Source organism: Orcinus orca, chromosome X (genome assembly GCF_937001465.1).
Source record: "Orcinus orca chromosome X, mOrcOrc1.1, whole genome shotgun sequence".
Taxonomy (NCBI): Eukaryota; Metazoa; Chordata; class Mammalia; order Artiodactyla; family Delphinidae; genus Orcinus; species Orcinus orca.
The window spans coordinates 75,979,065-76,003,242 of NC_064580.1; the positions used below are offsets into that span (position 1 = coordinate 75,979,065).

Genomic DNA, 24,178 nt, shown 5'->3' on the forward strand with positions numbered 1-24,178 from the left:
ATTTACCAAGGCTTGATTTGTGACCCAAGATATGATCTATCCTGGAGAATGTTCCATAAGCACTTGAGAAAAATGTGTATTCTGTTGTTTTTGGATGGAATGTCCTATAAATATCAATTAAGTCCATCTTGTTTAATGTATCATTTATAGCTTGTGTTTCCTTGTTTATTTTCATTTTGGATGATCTGTCCATTGGTGAAAGTGGGGTGTAAAAGTCCCCTATTATGAATGTATTACTGTTGATTTCCCCTTTTATGGCTGTTAGTATTTGCCTTATGTATTCAGGTGGTCCTATGTTAGGTGCATAAATATTTACAATTGTTATATCGTCTTCTTGGATCGATCCCTTGATCATTACGTAGTGTCCTTCTTTGTCAATTCTAATAGTTTTTATTTTAAAGTCTATTTTGTCTGATATGAGAATTACTATGCCAGCTTTCTTTTGGTTTCCATTTGCATGGAATATCTTTTTCCATCCCCTCACTTTCAGTCTGTATGTGTCTCTAGGTCTGAAGTGGGTCTCTTGTAGACAGCATATATATGGTTCTTGTTTTTATATCCATTCAGCCAGTCTGTATGGGACTCTCTGTGCTTCCTGGACTTAACTATTTCCTTTCCCATAATAAGGAAGTTTTCAACTATAATCTCATCATATATTTTCTCAGTCCCTTTCTTTTTCTCTTCTTCTTCTGGAACCCCTATAATTCTAATGTTGGTGCATTTAATGTTGTCCCAGAAGTCTCTGAGACTGTCCTCAGTTCTTTTCATTCTTTTTCCTTTATTCTGCTCTGCAGTAGTTATTTCCACTATTTTATCTTCCAGGTCACTTATCCGTTCTTCTGCCTCAGTTATTCTGGTATTGATCCCTTCTAGAGTGTTTTTATTTTCATTTATTTTGTTGTTCATCATTGCTTGTTTCATCTTTAGTTCTTCTAGGTCCTTGTTAAATGTTTCTTGCATTTTCTCTATTCTATTTCCATGAATTTGGATCATCTTTATTATCATTATTCTGAATTCTTTTTCAGGTAGACTGCCTATTTCCTCTTCATTTGTTAGGTCTGGTGGGTTTTTATCTTGCTCCTTCATCTGCTGTGTGTTTTACTATCTTCTCATTTTGCTTATCTTACTTGTTTGGGGTCTCCTTTTTGCAGCCTGCAGTTTCATAGTTCCCGTTTTTTTTGGTGTCCATCCCCAGGGGCTAAAGTTGTTTCAGTGGATTGTGTAGGCTTCCTGGTGGAGGGGACTAGTGCCTGTGTTCTGGTGGATGAGGCTGGATCTTGTCTTTCTGGTGGGTACGTCCACGTCTGGTAGTGTGTTTTGGGGTATCTGTGGACTTATCATGATTTTAGGCAGCCTCCCTGCTAATGGGTGTGGTTGTGTTCCTGTCTTGCTAGTTGTTTGGCATAGGGTGTCCAGCACTGTAGCTTGCTGGTCATTGAGTGAAGCTGGGTGTTGGTTTTGAGATGGAGATCTCTGGGAGATTTTTGCCATTTGATATTACGTGCAGCTGGGAGGTCTCTTGTGGACCAGTGTCCTGAAGATAGCTCTCCCACCTCAGAGGCACAGCACTGACTCCTGTCTGCAGCACCACGTGCCTTCCATTCTCATGGCTCAGAATAAATGGGAGAAAAAGGAGAAAGAAAGAAAAAGGATAAAATAAAATAAAATAAGGTAAAATAAAATAAAGTTATTAAAAGAAAAAAGTAATTTTTAAGAATTTTTTTTTAAAAAACTTAACAAACAAACAAAACAACACCAAAAAACGGACGGATAGAATCCTAGGACAAATGGTGAAAGCAAAGGTATACAGAGAAAATGTCACACAGAAGCTTACACATGCACACTCACAAAAAGAGGAAAAGAGGAAAAAATAATAAATAGTGCTCTCAAAGTCCACCTCCTCAATTTGGGATGATTCGTTGTCTATTTAGGTATTCAACAGATGCAGGGTACATCAAGTTAATTGTGGAGATTTAATCCGCTGCTCCTGAGGCTGCTGGGAGAGATTTCCCTTTCTCTTCTTAGTTCTCACAGGTCCCAGGGGCTCAGCTTTGGATTTGGCCCCGCCTCTGCGTGTAGGTCACCGGAGGGCGTCTATTCTTTGCTCAGACAGGACGGGGTTAAAGGAGCCACTGATTCGTGGTCTCTGGCTCACTCAGGCTGGGTGGAGGGAAGGGTACGGAGTGTGGGGTGAGCCTGTGGCAGCAGAGGCCGGCGTGACGTTGCACCCGCCTGAGGCGCACCATGCGTTCTCCCAGGGAAGTTGTCCCTGGATCCCGGGTCCCTGGCAGTGGCGGGCTGCACAGGCTCCCCAGAAGGGAGGTGTGGAGGGTGACCTTTGCTCGCACACAGGTTTCTTGTTGGTGGCAGCAGCAGCCTTAGCATCTCATACCCATCTCTGTTGTCCTCACTGTTAGCCATGGCTCGCGCCCGTCTCTGGAGCTCCTTTAAGCTGTGCTCTAAATCCTCTCTCCACGCTCACCAGGAAACAAAGAGGGAAGAAAATGTCTCTTGCCTCTTTGGCAGTTCCAGATTTTTCCCGGACTCCGTCCCGGCTAGCCGTGGTGCAATAACCCATTCAGGCTGTGTTCAGGCCGCCAGTTCTCTCCCTGCACTCCAACTGAAGCCCGAGCCTCAGCTCCCAGCCCCCGCCCCCCGTCCCGGCGGGTGAGCAGACAAGCCTTTCAGGCTGGTGAGTGCAGGTTGGCACCGATCCTCTGTGCGGGAATCTCTCCACTTTTCCCTCTGCACCTGTGGCTGTGCTCTCTTCCGCGACTCCAAAGGTCCCCCCCTCCGCCACCCACAGTCTCTGCCCATGAAGGGGCTTCTAGTGTGTGGAAACCTTTCCTCCTTCACGGCTCTCTCCCACTGGTGCTGTTCCCGTCCCTATTCTTTTGTCTCTGTTTATTTTGCCCTACCCAGGTACGTGGGGAGTTTCTTGCCTTTTGGGAGGTCTGAGGTCTTCTGCCAGCTTTTAGTAGGTGTTCTGTAGGAGTTGTTCCATGTGTAGATGTATTTCTGATGTATCTTTGGGGAGGAAGGTGATCTCCGTGTCTTACTCTTCTGCCATCTTCCCCCCTCCCCTTTTTTTAAAAACAATTCTCTTTTAACATTTTATGAAACAAGCAGGCAAATGGAAAATAATTTGGAAGATGTTGGTATAGGTTCAATAGGATGTTTCTTTCTTGCTTTTAATCTTTTAACATTAGATATAATTGGAACATTTGAAGAGATTATTAGACTTTCAAAGACATTTAAAATGCCTTTTATGCATTTTCAGAAGCGTCTACAGGAAAATAAACAGTTGCTTGGCAACCATGGAATTTTGTTCTAAACTGCTTTTCTTTTTTGGAGGGATATTATTAATGCAACACTTCGTTAATTTAATTAAATGCTATTTTTAAAATATAAAACCATGTTGCAGTGAACTGACCCACCATTTCATTTAATTGTAAACCTCAAGATTTGATTACTCATAGTTCTCCTTTAGTTAATTTACTTATTCACAGTTTTGACAGAAAAGCTTTCAAACTAATATGAAGAGATAGGCACAGTATAACCAATTAGGAAACTATAAAATTGCCTTAATTTTTGTTCAATCACTGCTGCAAATCCAAATTCACATTTTTCCCCTTGTAAATTTTTCTACGCAGCATGGATTTTTTTCCCCACTGCACTTCTAGGTTAAGGACTATAGATCACATAAATTTATAAGTCTAATGCTTGTTTACTAGTGAGAAAGGAGTCCAAGAAAAATTTTGCTTTAGAGCATGCATGGATAACATCTATACAAAACCAGAAGTATGACAAAACTATACAGTACAAAGTAAATCTAGTCAGAATTATTGCTTCATAAAGGACTGTAAAGACCACTTAGTCCAACCCTTTCATTTTTCATATTGAGTAATCTGAATCCTTGAGAAGTTATATGACATGATTTTTCCCTTGTTCTGGTCAGTGACTTATAATGCCTCTCTTCAAACCCATTTAGAGAGTTTTAAAGAAATTAAAATCAAGATTAAGAAGGTGGGATTTAGTGGACAAAGCACTAAGGGTACATGTCAGGAGACACGAGTTCTCATCCTAGCTCTACTGTCTGTGTTGTATTAAGTCCCTCACTTTTCCTCTCTAGGATTCAGTTTTTCATTTGTAAAATGGAAGGGTTGGTTTAGATATTCATTAAAGTTCTTGTGACTCTTAAGAACTATTTTCACCACTCTAGGTCTGAGTAATATTCCATTGTATATATGTACCACATCTTCTTTATCCATTCATCTGTTGGTGGACATTTAGGTTGCTTCCATGTTCTGGGTATTGTAAATAGTGCTGCAGTGAACATTGGGGTGTGTGTGTCTTTTTGAATTATGGTTTTCTCAGGGTATATCCCAGTAATGGGATTGCTGGGTCATATGGTAGTTCTATTTTTACTTTTTTAAGGAACCTCCACTCTTTTGCAGCAACCAATACATGCCTTCTTTTCTTTGATTTGCATTTGCAGGGGAGAATGATTTCACTGAATTCTAAAATACTGTTTTAAATCTGCCAGAGTTTTTTTTCTTTTTCTTTTTGGCCCGTGGTACCAGTGCACCAGTAGATGGTTAGGGATTTCGATACTATTTAAAAATAATTTAGTTGAATTCACTATACATTTTGAAGGGCATTGGTGGAGTACAGATTGATCTATTTTTAGTACCAATTTCCGGTTATATTTCTATGGTTTTGCTGGATATAGACTTCCTAGGAGGAAGAATTTCAAACTTATGCACTCATATTTTATCTTTGGGTTTTTTATTCCTACCTCTTTGTACCATTATATAGAGTTTTAAAAATTGCCTTATATTAATACAAAAGAATGTAATTATACTACAAGGGCTGGCACACTTTCAGAAGTGGCCTGCCATGTTTTCATTTATTTGGTCCCTCAGTATATAAGAAGGAGGTCAGTAAAAAGGTATAAAGACAACTTTGTGTTTCCTCCCCTTAATTCTTCTTTCTAAGGTAACTCTCATAAGGAAGGTAGCCCATTCTTTAGTAGAAGTGCTAGCAAGGATATTCACTAGAAAGTTGTTCCTTCTAGCATTTCAGAGTGCTTCCTCTGACAATGTTGTTTTAGATGGATTTTAGTGCATGGTGAGCTCTGTCTAAAACAACTGTCCAGAGCTCTTAATAGACACCAGAACACATTAGCAAGAGTTTTGAAATTTCTCAGACAATTTTCACATTATGCTGTTTGTTTTCTCTGTGCTGTTTTCAATTGGGAATCAGACCCATATTTAATGCTTTTTCAGATGTTCAAACTGTCCATTGTAAGAAGTTATTAGAGGAGTTGAAAATTACTTTGTTAAAGAATATTATTCATAAATCAGACTTGGGCTTACTTTTGGCTTGTGCTGTGCAGCATAGGCCTGTTAAAGAAATGTATACAGTCTTCAATTACATTAAGAAATGGCCCCTGTTTTAAAAGAATGGTTATGGTTTTAGGTATAACAGCTGCAACAATGGCTGAGGCGATGAAGCTGCAGAAGATGAAGCTTATGGCTATGAACACTCTTCAGGGAAATGGAAGCCAAAATGGGACCGAATCAGAGCCTGATGATCTTAATTCTAATACAGGTGAGTGTCTACAGGAATCCAAAGCAGGTGACTCTCATTGCTTTATTCTGGGAAGGGAGAGAGGAGGGCTGAGAGGAGAGGAGAGAATAATATGTATACTTTGATTATCAGCAGTTAGTACAAAAGGAGGCTTAACCCTACCTCTAATTTGTACATTGAAATTAGAAAACTATTATGGGTCAGAATCCCATTTCAGGAAACATTGATTTATCTCTATTGTTTTGTTGTGGTGGGGTTAAATTCTAATTTTTATAGTGCTAACTATTGCACCTTTTGATTGCTAAAAGCTGCCTCCTTCAATTTCACCTCAGGCTTCTTAATTTTTCTCTAAATAATTTGCCACTGAAATGCAGTTCTGAGAATCCACCTTTGCTTCAAGCTGGAGTACCACCTCCTTAGATAAGTGAGGGTGCTGGGAGACTTGAGGAATTATTGGCAGGGGCTAAAGATGTAGAACAAGAAGAAAAAAAGAAAAAGAGATGGAAAAAGGGGAGAAAAGAGAAAGATGCCTGTGGAATAGAATGTCTCCTCCTTTCTTAGTAACTGTTTTTTTTTTCCTTGACCCTGTGATAACTGTACCTTGACTTGATCATAAGATCACCCCTGAGATCTCCTTTGGAAGTAGGTGGGATTATAACTATCAACATACATGAATGGATAAATAAATAAATAAAATATAATTTTAGTGGGGAATAATAAGGGGCAACCTAGGATGGTCTTAGGAGCCACAGGCTTCCAATCTGCGTTTGCAGTTAAATTCAATATAATGTGATAGGTAAATAAGTAGCAGCCTTTTCTCTCTTCTTTTCAGCTTCTAGAATTTCAAGCATGGTAAGTCTTTATTTTGGAGGGAAAAGGAGAGAGGAATTAAAAAGGGACATTATTGAGTTAAATCAGTATGATAGACTCATTTAAAGCTGAAGTTTTCATGGTGAATTATAGAGTGAGAATGGTCTTCAACCAGTGCTCACAATGGGGAATAAATGGAAACATGCTCAGTTTTACATTGTATAAGTTTGAGGTGTACAAAGTGTTGATTTGATACACTTATACATTACAATATGATTATCACAACCATGTTAACTAACACCTCTATCATGTAATAATTATCATTTCTTTTGTGTAGTGAGAAATTTTAAGATTGTATCTCTTAGCAACTGTCAAGTATTTAATGGAGTATCATTAACGCTAATAACAATGTTGTACATTACATCCCCCAAATTTATTCATCTTCTATCTCTCATGTTAACTCATTTATTTCTTACCAAATTTTTGGAAAAAAGGGAAATTTTAATATTCCAATTTTTGCAGATTGGGAAACAGAGGAAAGAGTGTTTTGGCTTTGCCCATAATCGCAAAGCTAGTAAGTGGCAGAGCTAAGTTTCAATCCCATATATGGTTAAGTCCAAAATGTTTAATCTTTTCACATTCTTCCTCCACTTCAATGTTGTTTTGCAACAGGAATTTTTTTTAATTTATGTTCATTTTTGGCTGTGTTGTGTCTTCTTTGCTATGCATGGGCTTTCTCTAGTTGTGGTGAGCGAGGGCTACTCTTCAGTGCGGTGTGCAGGTTTCTCATTGCGGTGTCTTCTCTTGTTGTGTAGCACCGGCTCTAGGCACGTGGGCTTCAGTAGTTGTGGCACACTGGCTCAGTAGTTGTGGCTCATGGGCTCTAGAGCATAGACTCAGTAGTTGTGGCACATGGCCTTAGTTGCTCCACAGCAGATGGGATCTTCCTGGACCAGGGCTTGAACCCATGTCCCCTGCATTGGCATAAGGATTCTTAACCACTGGGCCACCAGGGAAACCCAGGAATTTTATTTTATTTAACCTCTGGAATAAAGTTGTTTTTACGATGAGGATACAGTAATAAACTTATGATCAATTTCCTAGTCTTAACGCCTCTCTTAACTGATACTGGCTTTAAAATTTTTTGGTGTCTCGGAAGTGACCAACATTTTACAGGAAGCCACTTGCAAATAAAAAGAATTTTTTGTACCAATAAAAATTAGTAGGATCTCAAGGAATAACTTCTGTCATGTTTTTCTCAGGTATACCAGTTTCTGAAAAAGACTTTCAATAAAACTTCTGTTGTTCCTTTATAACAAGACAACAAAAAATATTTTGAGAGCTATACTGGTTACCTAATTTCTAACTTAGTAAATGGTTAATTTTCCTGGTTAACTATAAGCTGACTTAACTCCAGGTATCCATCTTTGTGAAAAAAGAAAGTAGTAGGTTTCGATCTATGTATGTTATACTTGATGTTTTAGAAATGGAATTAGAGTAGTCACTGTGCTTGACTTTAAATGTAAATGGATTAAACTCACCAATTAAAATGCACTGAATGGATGAATGGATAAAAAAATAAGATCCAGCAATATGATTTGGTCGAAAGTGAAGTGATGGAAAAAGATACACCATGCAAATGGTAACCAAAATAAAGTGAAAGTGGCTATAGTTATATCAGAAAAAATGGACTTTAAGTCTTAAACTATTTTTAGAAATGAAGGTCATTATATAATTATAAAAGGGTCAATTCAATAGGAAGATATAACATTTATAAATATATGTGTACCCAGTAGCAGAACACTTAAATATATAAAGAAAACATTGACAGATCTGAAGGCAGAAATTGACAGCAATACAATAATAGTAGGGGGATTCAATATCCCACTTACAATAATGGACACAACATCCAGACAGAAAAGCAATAAAGAAAAATCTTACTTGGACAACACTATAAACCAAATGGACATAACAGAAACTTACAGAAATTTCTACCTAACAGCAGAAGAATACACATTCTTTTCAAGCACACATAGAACATTTTTCTGGATATATCCCATGTTAGGTCACAAACCAAGTCTTGACAAATTTATGAAGATTAAAATTATACCAAGTATCTTTTCCAACCACAGTGAAATAAAACTAGAAATCAATGACAGCAAGAAAATGGGAAAATTTATAAATATGTGGAAAATAAGCAATACTCTCTTGAGCAACCATTGAGGAAAATCAAGAGAGGAAATCAAAAGAACATTTAAAAAGTATCTGGAGAGAAATAAAAATGAAAATAAAATATACCAAAACTATGGAATGCAGCAAAAGTAGTACTAAGAGGGAAGTTTATATTTAAAAAATACAAAGTATCAAATAAACAATCTAATTTTACACCTCAAGGAACTTGAAAAAGAACAAACCGAGTCAAAAGTTAGCAGAAGGAAATAATAAATAAGTTTAAATAAATAAATAATAAATCAAGTGGAGGATAACAAAGCAATAGAAAAAAAATCAACACAACTAAGGTTGGTTTTTTTTGAAAAGATAAAATCAACAAAACCTTAATTAGACAAAGATAAAAGAGAGAAGACTTAGATAAATAAAATCAGGAATAAAAGAGCAGGCGTTTAAATGGTACCTCAGTAATATAAAGGATCACACAGGACTAATAAGCACAATTATACATGAACAGACTGGATAACCTAGAGGAAGCTGATAAATTCCTAGAAATATACAACCTACCAAAACTCAATCAAGAAGAAATAGAAACATGGATAAATCAATTACTATTAACAAAGTTGAATCAGTAATCAAAAACCTCCCAACCAAAAAAACAAAAACAAGAAACAAAAAAGCCACCACCACCACCAACAACCCAGATCCAGATGGTTTCTCTGTTGAATTTTACCAATGTCTAAAAAATTAACTCCAATCTTTTTCAAACTCTTCCAAAGATTGAATAGGAGGGAGTACTCCCAAACTCATTTTACAAGCCCAGCATTACATTGATAATAATTCCAGATAAAGACGCTACAAGAAAAAAAATTAAAGGTCAATATTACTGATGAGTATAGAGGCATAAATTCTCAATAAAATACTAGCAAACCAATTTTAACAGCACATTAAAAGGATCATACACCATGACCAAGAGGGATTTATCCCTGGGATGCAATGTTGGTTTAACATATGCAAATAATCAGTGTGATACAAAAAATTTAAATGAAAGAATAAAACCACACGATTATCTTAATGGGCAAAGAAAAAGCACTTGACAAAGTTCAACATACATTTATGATTAAAACTCAATGAAAAGGTGTAAAAGAAAATTAACTCACAGCTTATAGACCATATATGAAAAGCCCACAGCTAACATCATAATCAATGGAGAAAAACATAAAGCTTTCCCTTTGTACCTTTCTGGTACAAAACAAGGATGCCCACTCTCAACACCTGCTCAACATATTACTGGAAATCCTAGCCAGAGAAATTAGGTAAGTAAAAAGAATAAAAAAGTAAGTAAGTAAAAAAAGTAAGTAAGTAAAAAGAATAAAAAGCACCCAGAAGTAAAGTTATTTCTATTTGCAGATGGCATGATCATATATGTAGAAAACTCAACAACGACCATAAAACAATTAGAACTAAAAAATGAATTCAGTAAAGATGCAGTATACAAAATCAATACAATATGTTAAGATGGCAGAGTAGGAGGACACTGAGCTCACTTGCCCTCACGAGCACATCAAAAATACAACTACATGGGGAGCAGCTCTTTCTGAATATGAGCTGGAGATTGGCAGAATGGCTTTTCTGCAACCAGGGCTGTAAAGAGAGATCCATGCAGAGTCTGGCAGGAGAGGAGAAGTGATCTGGTTGGGTCCCACATCCCTAGCTGGGGACCCAGAAAAGGAGGAGGATATCATGGGCTCTGGGATCCTCTCTGGGGAGTGAAGGGTATGAGCCACATATTAGGCACCCCAGCCATGGAGTCTGACAAAGGAAGATGAGCTCCCTTAGCTTGTTTGAAAACCAGTGAGGCTTACTGGAGATCTATAAGAAACCAAGACTGCTCTTGAAGAGCCCATGCACAAGCTTGCTTACTCCTGGTCACAGTGTGATGACAACAGATTGAAAAGTGTCTGGGGCTCTGGCTGGCTTGCCAGGACAACCCCAGTATGCCCGAGCCTGCACCAGGCTCTTACTCCAGTCTCTCTTGCCATTGCTAATGAGAGAGTGCACACTTGGAAGGAATGACGCTGGCTTGGACCCTGGCCCTGTCTCTGACAAGGGTGGAAGCAGCCATTGCTAGCAAGTGTGTTCTTGCCCCTTTTGTGGGGAACAAAATTGGTTCCAGGGTGGAGACCGCCATTCCCAGTGGACTGAAACCATCTCAGTAGTGTGGCACCAAAACCTCTGATTCCAACCCAGTCTCTATCTAAGGTGCACATGGTGAGGAAAAAGTTAAGCCAGCACAGAAGTGCAGCACCAAGCCCTCGGGACCCAGTCATCACCCCAATCTAGAAAGAGACTAACAACAAAACCTGGAGACAAAAAATTCTACCTCAGGGCTCATGCTACAGGTCCCTTGGTCCCTGCCCCAGCCCCAGCCCTTAAAGTGGTAATGGCCACTGAGCCTAGGAGAAGCCCTGGCTCACACCTGGCTCTGGCTCTAGCCTTTCCAAATCCAGTCTTACCAACCAAGGTGGTGGCTGGACATCCAAGGGGAAGACAAAGCCTGTGCTCACTTCAGATCCAGCTCTCTGACCAAAGCCACAGGGCACACACAGACTGCATAGGGGTGCTCCCACACAAGGACATGCCTTCAAGATCAGGATAGGTACTGTTTCACATAATTTCATAGAGACACAGAAAGTTAAACAAAATAAGACATAGGAATATGTTTCAAATGAAAGAAAAAGAAAAAAAAAACCTGAAAAACTCTAATGAAACAGAGATAATTTACCTGATAAACAGTTCAAAGCAACAGTAATAAGAATACTAACTGAACTTGAGAAAAGAATAGATGAACACAGTGAGAATTTTAACAAAGAACTAGAAAATATTAAAAAATAACCAGTCAGAGCTGAAGAATACAATAACTGAAATAAAAAATACACTAGAAGGAAATAATAACAGATTAGGTGATACAGAAGAAGACATAAGTGATCTGGAAGATAGAATAACAGAAATCACCCAATCAGAAGGGCAAAAAGAAAAACAAATTTTAAAGTATAAGGATTGTTTAAGGGACCTTTGGGGCAACATCAAGAGTACTAATATTCACATTATAGGGGTTCCAGAAGGAAAAGAGAGAGTGAAAGGGGTTGGAAATATATTTCATTAAATTATGGCTGAAAATTTCCCACATCTGAAGAAGGAAACAGATATTCAGTTACGGGAACCTCAGAGTTCTCAAACAAGATGACCCCAAAGAGACCCACAGCAAGACATATCATAATTAAAATGGCAGAAGTTAGATAAAGAGAGAATAGTAAAGGCAGCAAGAGAAAAACAGAGTCACATACAAGGGAACTCCTATAAGTCTATCAACTGATTTTTCAGCAGAAACTTTGCAGGCCAAAAGGGAGTGACATGATATAGTTAAAGTGCTGAAAAGGAAAAAAATTCAACCTAGGACACTCTATCCAGGAAGGTTATCATTCAGAATTGAAGGAAACCTAAAGAACTTCTCCAACAACCAAAAACTAAAAGAGCTAATCAATACTAAACCAACCTTATAAGAAGTATTAAAGGGTCTTCTTTAGGAGAAAACATAAGGGCTACAGTATGAAACAAGAAATTATAGGATAGGAAAAATCCCACAGGTTAAGGCAAATATATAGTGAAGGCTGTGAATCAACAACTTAAATAAGCTAGTGCAAAGGTTAAAAGACAAAAATTGTAAAATTGATTAACAGTTAAGGGATAGGCATGAATATGTAAAATATGACATCAAAAACACAAAAGTGGATGGGGGAGCAAAAAATATAGCTCTTCTAGAATGTGTTTGAACAGAAATATCAGATTAAACAAGTAAATATAGTTAGAGGTCAATGTATATGACCTCCATGGTAACCACAAATCAAAAGCCTACAATAGATACACAAAAACTACAGAGAAAGGAACACAAGCATCACACTAAAGGAAATCATCAAACTACAAAGGAAGAGACTAAAAGAAGAAGAAAAGAACAGAGAAGAACTACAAAAATGACCAGAAAACAAGTTAAAAAAATGCCAATAACTACATGCCTATCAGTAGTCACTTTATATGTCAATGGAATAATTGCTCCAATCAAAAGACACAGGGTGGCTGATTGGATAAACAAAACAAGATCCATCTATATGCTGCCTAAAACAGACTCGTTTCAGAGGTAAAGACATGCACAAACTGAAAGTGAGGGGGTGGAAAAAGATATTCCATGCCAATGGAAATGAAAAAAAGCTGGGGTAGCAATATGCATATCAGACAAAGTAGACTTTAAAACGTAGTCTATAGCAAAAGACAAAGAATTGCATTAGTAATGATACATATATCAATACAAGAAGAGGATATAACATTCATAAACATATATGTACCTAATATAGGAGCACCTAAATATACAAAGGAAATATTAACAGAAATAAAGGGAGAAATTGACAATAACACAATAATAGTCAGGGACTTTAACACCCCACTGGTATCAGTGGACAAATCATCCTGACAGAAAATCAGTAAGTCAACAGTGACCTTAAATGAAACATTTGATCAGTTGGACTTAATAGATTTCTTTGGGACATTCCATCCAAAACCAGCAATATACATATTATTTTAAAGAGCACATTAAACATTCTCCAGAATAGATCACATGATAGGTCACAAAACAAGTCTCAACAAATATAAGAGCATAGAAATTATATCAAGCATCTTTTCTGACAACAACAGTATGAAATATAAATCAATTAGAGGGAGAAAAATGGGAAAAACACAAACAAGTGGAGTCTAAACAATATGCTACTAAAAAAAACAATGTGCCAATGAAGAAATCAAAGAGGAAATCAGAATATACCTTGAGACAAATGAAAATGAAAGCATAGCTTTTTGAAATCTATGCGGTGTACAAAAGCAGTTGTAAGAGGGAAGCTTATAGCAATATAGGCTTACTTAAGGAAACAAAAAGCTCAAAAAAAAAAAAACAAGCTAACCTACCACCTAAAGGCATTAGAAAAAGAAAAACAAAGCCCAAATTCAACAGAAGAAAGGAAATAATAAAGATCACAGAGGAAATAAATAAAATAGAGTCCAAGAAAACAACAGAAAAGGGGAAGCTTTTTGAAATGATAAAATTGATAAGTGTTTAGACTCATTAAGAAAAAAAATTGAGAGAACACTAATAAACAAAATAGGACATGAAGGAGGAGAAATAGCACAGAGATACAGACAATCAGAAGATGATACTATGAGAAATTACATGCCAACAAACTGGACAATTTAGAAGAAACAATAAATTCCTAGAAACATACAAACTTCCAAGCTTGAATGAGGAAGAAATTGAAAATATAAACAATTACTAGTACTGAAATTGAATCCATAATTAAAAAACTGCTAGCATACAAAAGTCCAAGACTGGACAGATTCACAGGGGAATTCTACAGATCATATAAAGAAGGGTTAATACCTATCCTCAAACTATTCCAAAAAATGAAGAGAAGGGAACACTCCTGAATTCATTCTATGAGACCACCATTACCCTGATACCAAATCAGAAATAGACACTATTAAAAAAAAGAGAGAAAGAATTACAGACCAGTATTTCAGACTACTGTAGATGCAAAAACTCTTAACAATGTACTAGAAAACTGAATTCCACCATATATTAAAAGCATCATACACTGTGATAAAATGGAATTTATTCCAGAGATGCAAGCATGGTACAATATCCACAGATCAATCAATGTGATACACCACATTAACAAAACGAAGGCTAAAAGTCATATGATCATCTCACCAGATGCAGAAAAGCATTTGGCAATATTCAACATCCATTCATGATTAAAACTCTCAATAAAGTTGGTATAGAGGGGACATATCTCAACATATTAAAGGCCATTAATGAAAAACTCATAGCTAACATCATATTTAATTGTGAAAAGCTGAAAGCTTTTCATCTAAAATCAGGAAAAATAGGAGGATGACCACTATCACCACTTCTATTTAACATAGTAGTATAAGTCCTAGCCACAGCAATCAGGCAAAAAAAAGAGAAATAAAATTCATCCAAATTAGAAGGATGGAAGTAAAACTGTCACTATTTACAGATGACATGATACTTTACACAGAATACCCTAAAGCCTATACCAAAAAGCTAGTAGAACTAATAACTGAATTCATTTTAGTTGCAGGATACATAATATACAGAAAATTGTTACTTTTCTATGCACTAATAATGAACTATCAGAAAGAGAAAGCAAGAAAACAATCCAGTTTAAAATTGCATCAAAAACGAATAGGGCTTCCCTGGTGGCACAGTGGTTGAGAGTCCGCCTGCCGATTCAGGGAACATGGGTTCGTGACCCGGTCCAGGAAGATCCCACATGCCGCGGAGTGGCTGGGCCCGTGAGCCATGGCCGCTGAGCCTGCGTGTCTGGAGCCTGCATGTCCAGAGCCTGTGCTCCACAACGGGAGAGGCCACAACAGTGAGAGGCCCGCATACTGCAAAACAAAACAAAACAAAACAAAATGAATAAAATACCCAGGAATAAACTTGACCAAAGAGGTGAAAGACCTATACTCTGAAAACTATAGTACATTGATGAAGAAATTTGAAAATGCTACAAGGAAATAGAAGGATAGCTTATTCTCTTGTATTAGAAGAATTAATATTGTTAAAATGCTCATACTACCCAAAGCAATCTACAGATTTGATGCAACCCCTATCAAAATACCCATGACATTTTTTCACAGAACTAGAACAACTAATCTTAAAATTTATATGGAACAACAAAAGACTCCTAATTGCCAAAGCAATCTTGAGAAAAATAACAAAGCTGGAGATATCACATTCTCTGACTTCAGACAATACTACACAGCTACAGTAATACAAACAGCATGGTTCTGGCACCAAAAACAGACACATAGATCAATGGGATAGAATAGAGAGCTCAGAAATAAATCCACACACCTATAGTCAATTAATCTATGACAGAGGAGGCAAAAATGTACAATGGAGAAAGGAATATCTCTTCAGTAAATGGTGCTGAGAAAACTGGAGAGCTACTTGTAAAGGTATGAGATTAGAACATTTCCTCACACTATATAAGAAAAAACAATTTATTAAAGATCAAAATGTAAGACCTGAAACCATAAAACTAGAAAATAATATAGTCAAAACACACTTTGAAATAAATTATAGGAATATTATTTTGAATCTGTTTCCTAAGGCAAAAGAAATGAAAGCAAAAATAAACAAATGTGACTTAAACTTAAACACCTCTGCACTGAAAAGGAAACAACTGACAAAATGAAAAGACGACCTACTGAATGGGTGGAAATATCTGCAAATGTTATGATTAATATGGGGTTAATATCCAATATATATAAACAGCTCATATAAGTCAATAACAACAACAACAACAACAAAATCCAACCCAATCAAAAAATGAGCAGAAGACCTGAATAGATATTTTTCCAAAGAAGACATGCAGATGGCCATCAGGCACATTAAAAGATGCTCAACATCACTAATTGTCAGAGAAATGCAAATCAAAACTACAGTGAGGGCTTCCCTGGTGGCGCAGTGGTTGAGAGTTCGCCTGCCGATGCAGGGGACATGGGTTCGTGCCCCGGTCCGGGAACATCCCACATGCTGCAGAGTGGCTAGGCCCGTGAGCCATGGCCACTGAGACTGCGCGTCCGGAGCCTGTGCTCTGCAATGGGAGAGGCCACAACAGTGAGAGGCCTGAGTACCGAAAAAAAAAAAAAAAACCTACAGTGAGATATTACCTCACATCTGTTAGAATGGCTATCATGAAAAAGAACACAAGTAACAAATATTGGTGGGGATGCAGAGAAAATGGAACCCTTGAACACTGTTGGTGGGAATGTAAATTGTGAGTAAACTAAAAATAAATCTACCATATGATCCAGCAATTCCACTCCTGGGTATATATCTGAAGATTAAAAAAACACTCATTCAAAAAGATACGTGCACCCTAATGTTCATAGTAGCATCATTTACAATAACCAGTATATGGAAGCAACCCAGGTGTCCATCAACAGATAAATGGATAAAGAAGATGTGGGATACATATACAAGGAATATTATTCAGACTTTTTAAAAAAAAATGAAATTCTGTCATATGCAACAACATGCTTGGGCCTAGAAAATATTATGCTTAGTGAAATAAGTCAGACAGAGGAAGACAAATACTATATGATATCACTTACATGTGGAATCTAAAAAATACAGAAAACTAGTGAATACAACAAAAAAGAAAGAGACTCACAGATATAGAGAACAAGCTAGTGGTTACCAGTGGGGAATGGGAAAAGGAGAGGGGCAAGATAGGGTTATAGGATTAAGAGATACAAATTACTATGTATAAAATAGATAAGATACAATGTGTGTAATGTACAGCATGGAATATAGTCAGTATTTTATAATTACTTTAAATGAAGTATAATCTATGAAAATATTGAATCACTAAGCTGTATGTCTGAAACCAATATAATATTGTAAATCAACTATAATTCAGTATAAAAAGGAAAAAAATTGATATACAAAAATTAGCTGTGTTTCTATACACACACAATAAAGTATCCAAAAATAAATTAAAGAAACAATCATTTACAATAGCAAAAAAAAGAATAAGGACTTCCCTGGCGGTCGAGTGGTTAAGACTCTGAGCTTCCACTGCAGGGGGCACAGGTTCAATCCCTGGTCAGGGAACTAAGATCCCTCATGCCATGCAGTGCAGCCAAAAAAAAATTAAATACTTAGGAATAAACTTATTGATTAGGGTAAAAGACTTGTACACTTAAAATTACAATACAGTGAAAGAAATTAAAGACACAGATAAGTGGGAAAATACCCCATGTTCATGGATTAGAAGAATTAGTATTGTTTAAATGTTCATACTAACCAGTGTGATCAGCAAATTCAATTGCAATCCTTATGAAAATTCCAATGTCATTTTTCATGGACATAGAACAAACAATCCTAAAATTTTTATGGGACCACAAAATACCCTGAATAGCCAAAGTGGTCTTGGGAAAGAAGAAGAAATCTGGAGACACCACACTGCCTGATTTCAGAATATACTGCCAAGCTATAATTATCAAAACAGCACAGTAATGGCATAAAACACACACATATACCAAGGAAAAGAATGGAAAGACCAGAAATAAATCTATGCATTTATAGTCAACTGATCTGTGACACAGATGCCAAGAACGCACAAATGGGGAATGAATAGTGTCTTTAATAGATGGTGTTGGGAGAAGTTATCCATATGAAATTAATAAAATTGAATCCTTATCTTGCACCATATACAAAAATTAACTTCAGATGGATAAACTCTGAAATGTAAGACCTTTAAAAGTAAAACTACTAGAAGAAAACATAGGAAAAAGTGCTTCGTGATGCTGATTTGGGAGATGATTTTTTGAGTATGACACCAAGAACAAAAGCAACAAAAGCAAAAATAGACAAATGGGATTTCATAAACCTAAAAAGCTTCTGCACAGCAAAAGAAGCAGTCAACAGAGTGAAAACCCAGTCTATGAAGTGGGAGAAAATATTTTCAAACTATATATCTGATGAGGGGGCTGAAATCCAAAATATATAAGGACCTCAAGCAATTCAATAGCCATAACACCCCTCCCCCATAATGGGCAATGGATGTGAATAAGCACTTCTCTAATAAAGAAATACAAATGACCAACAGGTATTTAAAATTATGCTCTACTTCAGTAATCATTATGGAAATGCAAAACAAAACCATGAAATATTACCTCACACCTGTTAGAATTGCTACTATCAGAAAGACAAAAAGATAATATGTATTGGCAGGAATGTGGAAAGAAGAGAACCCTTGTACACTGCTGGTTGGAATGTAAATTTGTACAACCATTATAGAAAATGGCATGGAGGTTTTTCAAAAAATTAAAAATAGAACTTGTTTATAATCTAGCAATCCCATTTCTGGGTATATTTTTAAAGGCAATGAAATCAGGATCTCAAAATGATGTCTGCACTCCCATATTCATTGCAGCATTATTCACAATAGCCAAGATATGGAAACAACTAAAATGTCTCTCCAAAGATGAATGGATGAAGAATTTTGTATATATATACAAAATGAAATATTATTCAGTCTTTAAAAAAAAACACAAATCCCTCCATTTGCAAAAGCATGGATGAACCTGTAAGACATGCTGAGTGAAAGAAGCCAGATGCAGAAAGACAAATACTACATGATCTCATTCATACGTTGGATTATAAAGTAGTCTAACTCATGGAAGAAGAGAGTAGAGTGATGGTTATCAGGGGCTGGGGGTGGGGGAAATGGGGAGATCTTGGTCAAGGTGTACAAAGTTTCAGTTTTACAAGATGAAAAATTTGGAGATCTAATGTATAGCTATGTGACTACAGTTAACAATTCTAAATTGTATATTTGAAATTTGCTAGGTATTCTCACCACAAAAAGTGAAAAAAATAAATAAAATCCTAACTATACATGGTGATGGATATGTTAATTTACTTGATTATAGTGATTATTTCACAATGTATATGTATATCAAATCAAGTGTATATCTTAAATATATACAATTTTTATTTGTCAATTATACTTCATTAAATGGAAGAAAGTTTGGATAAATGAAATCTGTGTTCACTGGAAAATAATAAGCTCAGTTTCAAAGTGATCATTTACAAATGGAAATTCATATCAAGAATGTTAGATATGAAAATTTTTGATAATCCATGTACTAGTATATCTTTGATGCCCCTTGGGTATCCTATTACAAGATTTAAACTGGTTGTATTCTTTAACTTGTTTGAGGTAAAAGACTGGGCTTGATTTCTCTTTTTGAAAAATTTCCATGGTTATAACCTTTGGTTTATTTTAATGTATTCCAAGAAAGGAAAGAAGCAGGTAGACAGTGAAAAGGAAGACATCAGTTAACAGCATTTAAGTCTGATTACTGTTAATGGACATGGTCTTTCTGAATGTTTTGGTTCAAGCATTAATGGGAAATCAGATATTCAAACCAAAAAAAAAAAAAACTGGAGCAACACAAAGGCTCTATTTACAAGACAGGTACTAGATCCAATCAGGCAAAGAAAAATCAGTTAATGCAGTTATAATATTCAATTAAATTGTGAGGTATCATATGAGGAAAAAAACATATTGAATGTTTTATATAATTTGTATATTCACCTAGAATCTGAGCATTAAATTATGATCTAATGCGATTATGAATTCCAGTGGTATGGTTGAAGTGACTAGCAAATGATAGACATTCCTAAATGTCCAGTATGTGAATAAAATAAACCATGTAGCTAGTGACCATTAATTGCCACTCCATAAGGGATTATAGTAATTCTTGAATAGTTTTTTAACTAAATTCAATTTTCATCCACAATGTACAATATTCCAACAATGAAAAAAAGCAATACATTGACACTGTGAGGAGAAAAGACAAAAATTACTGACTTTCATATGTTTATGATCTAGGAGAAGAAACATTAAAGTGAATCAATGAATAAATGACCATACTCTGAGAAGATATGTGATAAAAGCAATGAGAGGAACAAAGAACTGTGAGAATATAGAGAAAGAAGAAAATTCTTCTGAATAAGAGAATCAGGAAGGAATTCAAGCTTAGGATGTGACATTTGAACTCTTCTTTGAAGGATGTCAAATTGAAAATGAGAAAAATGGATAGATTTAAATTATGTGTTAAGGAGACTGTATGAGTGATTCCCCAGGGCAGTCATTTTCAAATAGTGGTTCTCAGAGCCTTGGCTTATCTCTAAGAGTTGGGTAAGAGTTGACTTTTTGCTTGAGGAAATATTATGTTTGATAACCAGAAAGTTTTAATTAATTGCATTCTTAGGTTAACTATAAAGCACCTGTTGTTTACATTTTTATTGGCAAGTATTTCTCAAATTAAATTTTAGAGATCTAAGTGACTTGAAATAAAGTACAGTCCCCTCATACTACAGATGATGCTTGGAGGATGAGAAATTGGCTTATTTGTGGTCACACAGATAGGTAATGAAAGAGCTGGCAGTGATCTTTTTGCTATAACATTATGCTTCTGATATTTGAACTGATTTACCAGAATAGTCTAAGGTATATAATAAAACTTATTTCCTTTATATTGAGTCTTAATCAATCAATAAGCCTGGAGATGGAGATGCAGCTGATAAAGGAGACTGTCCCTAATTTAGACTGACCGAAGTTCTATTTACATGGTCAGCCGTAAGGTCAGACTTGACCTGACCTCAGGATCTACTGTGGGCATTACTATTTTGACTCTATTTCTGACAGGTTTTCTTTCTTTGTATTATCTTCTTTCTCATAAATTAAGTGTGGTATAGAACAGAAATGTTTATAGTTCTGAAACTGGGTCCAATTAATTAAGGCTTAAAATATGCTAAACCCACAAATATTCCAAATGATGAAAAATGATTTAGAATTTTCTATCATTTTAAAAATTATAGCTCAATGATTTATATCTCAGCTCTTAAATCAATCTGAGTGAATGTTTTAATTTTTCCCTCATGGGCAACATTTGTTTTTATAAGGCAAAATTGTAAATAGAAATGAATAATCTCTCTTAATCCCATCTATCTGTGGCCGTGTGAGCATTTTACCATAGGGGAAGATGTTTAGCTCCCATAAGCCATTTTCACAACCATCTATATAATCAGAAAACTCAAGAAAGGAGGAGAATTCTTTTCATTTCAGAAGGAACATGCTCTATTTTAAACATCATATTGTGGCACAATTGCCATTCAATTTCATCCTTGTTACTAGTTGCTAAATCCCTGAAAGTATGACAGCTGTAAAAATATATCAAATAGTCAATGAAAATTTTGTATTGTTGTTAATATGTTTACAATTTTGTCATTTAAAAAATAATTATATTTTAGTTTGCACATTTCTCATAACTTTACTTTTTCTTTTCTTTTTTTTTTTTTTTTTGCGGTACACGGGCCTCTCACTGCTGTGGCCTCTCCCATTGCGGAGCACAGGCTCCGGATGCACAGGCTCAGCGGCCATGGCTCACGGGCCTAGCTGCTCCGCAGCATGTGGGATCTTCCCGGACCGGGACACGAACCCGTGTCCCCTGCATCGGCAGGCGGACATCTCAACCACTGAGCCACCAGGGAAGCCCTCTCATAACTTCTTATTCCAACCCCCATTACATGCTTGACTCTTGTCATTTAACTTTTGTTTATGATAAATTTTATCAAAATAAGGAGTGAAACATCACCTTTTCCATACTTAACAGGAAAATGTGCAGAATGTAACATTTTCCTCCAGGGTATGGGATCAACCATTGCCTATTTTGTTCTTCAGATAACCAACAAGGGTAGTCACAGAGCACGTGCTCCATGACCCAAGGTAATTTTCAAATCTATTGACATATCCTGAAATAAGCAGGACAGGAAGCCTGTATTTAGTTGAGATATTTGAATGTGAGTAAACAGGAATTTTCCTTCTATGAATTCTTATATCACCTTCTGTTTGGTTAAAATTGATATTCTTGGATGATTCTGTAATAATAGAGCCAAAATAATATGAAGTTACAGTTCATAACACTAGACTTTAAAAGGAAAAGTAAACATAGATGTTAGAGGATCCTTAGGCAAGAACAACATTTTCTCTTTTGAAGACCTATAGTTTCTTTGATTCAAGGTTTTGTTTAATAGCTTCTATAATGTCTGCACCGCGACTCTGCATCAAGAGTTCAGCATGAATAACAACATGTTCGTGTTTCATTTAGCTCCAAATGAGAAATTCTGTCTTTTATTGTTTTAGGAAATTAGTCTGTGTACTATTGCTCCTGGAGCTTTATAATTAATCACACTAAAGGTTATGGCTGTGGAGAGTTTGTGGGAAATAGATGCTTGAATGATTATAATTGTAGCTGTCAAATCAGAAATATAGTTATACAGCAGCAGGTCCTTCTTTTTTTTTTTTTTTTTTTTTTTTTACTGTAACAAAGATTTCAAGAGTTTCCCATTTACCTGTAGAAAAAAATGGAGTATTTTAAAACTGCATTGCTTATTTCAGGAATTTTGCACAGTGACTTCCTCTGGAGAATTCAAGATGATTTTCATGTAAATCTTTATCTTCTGAGTCCCTGCTTGCTCTGACTTTTGTGTTGGTTTAGCTTCTGAGCAGATGTTAAGTATTTTACCTTTAGAAAATATAGTTTATAGTGGAAAGAATCAACGTACATGTGGTTGATTAACTTGCAAAGTAGAATTAGAAAATCCTAAGGTTACCTTTTTTGCTTTATTTTATCCAAACACCTCATTGGATATGGAGCAAGATGTTTCTAGATAATCAAGTGAGGCATGCTTGTTTTCATTAGATCCTGACACTAAGAACTGTTTTTAGATGGCTTTTCTCATAGAACTCTAAACTTTTAGCACACTATCCATCTTTCTTCCATGCCTATGGCCCCTTAAAAAGGATGTAAACAAGGAGAGCTCATATTTTTAAAGACCCTTCTACAAATTTATTCCAGGAATAAGCAACTCTCACTATTGGAGAATTATGATATCTACTCTTAATAATTCATGTAGTGGATTAAGAACTTGTTTTGTCAGTGTTACTAAGGCAGTTTGTATAAAAATACCTCCAAGTTAATCCTAACCATTTCATCTTCTTTACAGTGAATAATTTGAAATGATGTGATATTTCCTTATAGATCTTATTTGCCAACCTATAATCATTCTGTTTTATTCCCTTAATCTTCCACCTTCCTCCTGCCCCCATATAGAATATCATTAGGACAAAGGGCAGAAATCTACTTCTGAGGAAGAATCTAACCAGTGTTGGGTCTACTGTCTTGGTTCCTACATGTTATATACTCCTTAAGCATTTCTTTTTTGTGTGTGCATTAATACTAAATACCTAGCTCTGGTACAGTTTTGTCCTGTAATTTTGAATGAGTCCTTTCCTCTCTTTGGGCCTTAGATACAATGAAGGAGTTTGAAATATTATTTATTGCCTTTGAATTCTAATCTTCATTTCTATGATTCTCAAACATCATCTGTTTGTACCCATAGTCTGCTTGTATTGTTTTTACTTAACAGGTGCTCTCCAGAATCCAGTGCTCTGACATTCCATATCATTCATTTCTTATTGAGTCTTCATTTAGTGATGTCACTTCAGATTCTGAATTCATCTTCAGAAGTTTTGGACTAGTGTCGCCTGATCAAAATTATGCCTATGTCCATATTCAGGGCACTGATACAGACATTTGCCTGGGAATCTGGGAGATATTTTGTATTGTAGCCCCGGACTGACATTGATCCAGAGGTGACCACACTTAGAATGCCCTTCTCCTGCCTCCTGAGAACTCTATGTAGATGTATGACCTGCTTGGATTTTCACAGTTTATTGATGAGCCAATTGTTTAGTCTGGTCTCAAAAACCTTGATAAAGTCAAAATAAATTGCATCTATTGCTTCCCCTCTATCTCTCAGGCTGTCATTCTGTCACAGAAGGAGATTAGATTTGTCTGACAAGACTTGATCTCTAGGAAGCTATGCTGGGTTTAC

At 36.2% G+C, this 24,178-nt stretch overlaps 1 protein-coding gene and 1 pseudogene across 2 annotated transcripts in view; both read left to right on the plus strand.

Moving 5' to 3' along the window:
* The window catches only part of DACH2 (dachshund family transcription factor 2), a 643,115-nt gene that overhangs the window by 401,813 nt on the left and 217,124 nt on the right, over positions 1-24,178 (plus strand). For both annotated transcript variants that reach the window (XM_049705106.1, XM_033411534.2), the window contains exon 4: positions 5,482-5,613. In XM_049705106.1, coding sequence (XP_049561063.1) covers positions 5,482-5,613 — 132 coding nt within the window. The remainder of the gene's footprint in view (positions 1-5,481; positions 5,614-24,178) is intronic.
* Positions 1-24,178, plus strand: part of LOC101284463 (ubiquitin carboxyl-terminal hydrolase 10-like) — a 93,239-nt pseudogene that overhangs the window by 52,888 nt on the left and 16,173 nt on the right.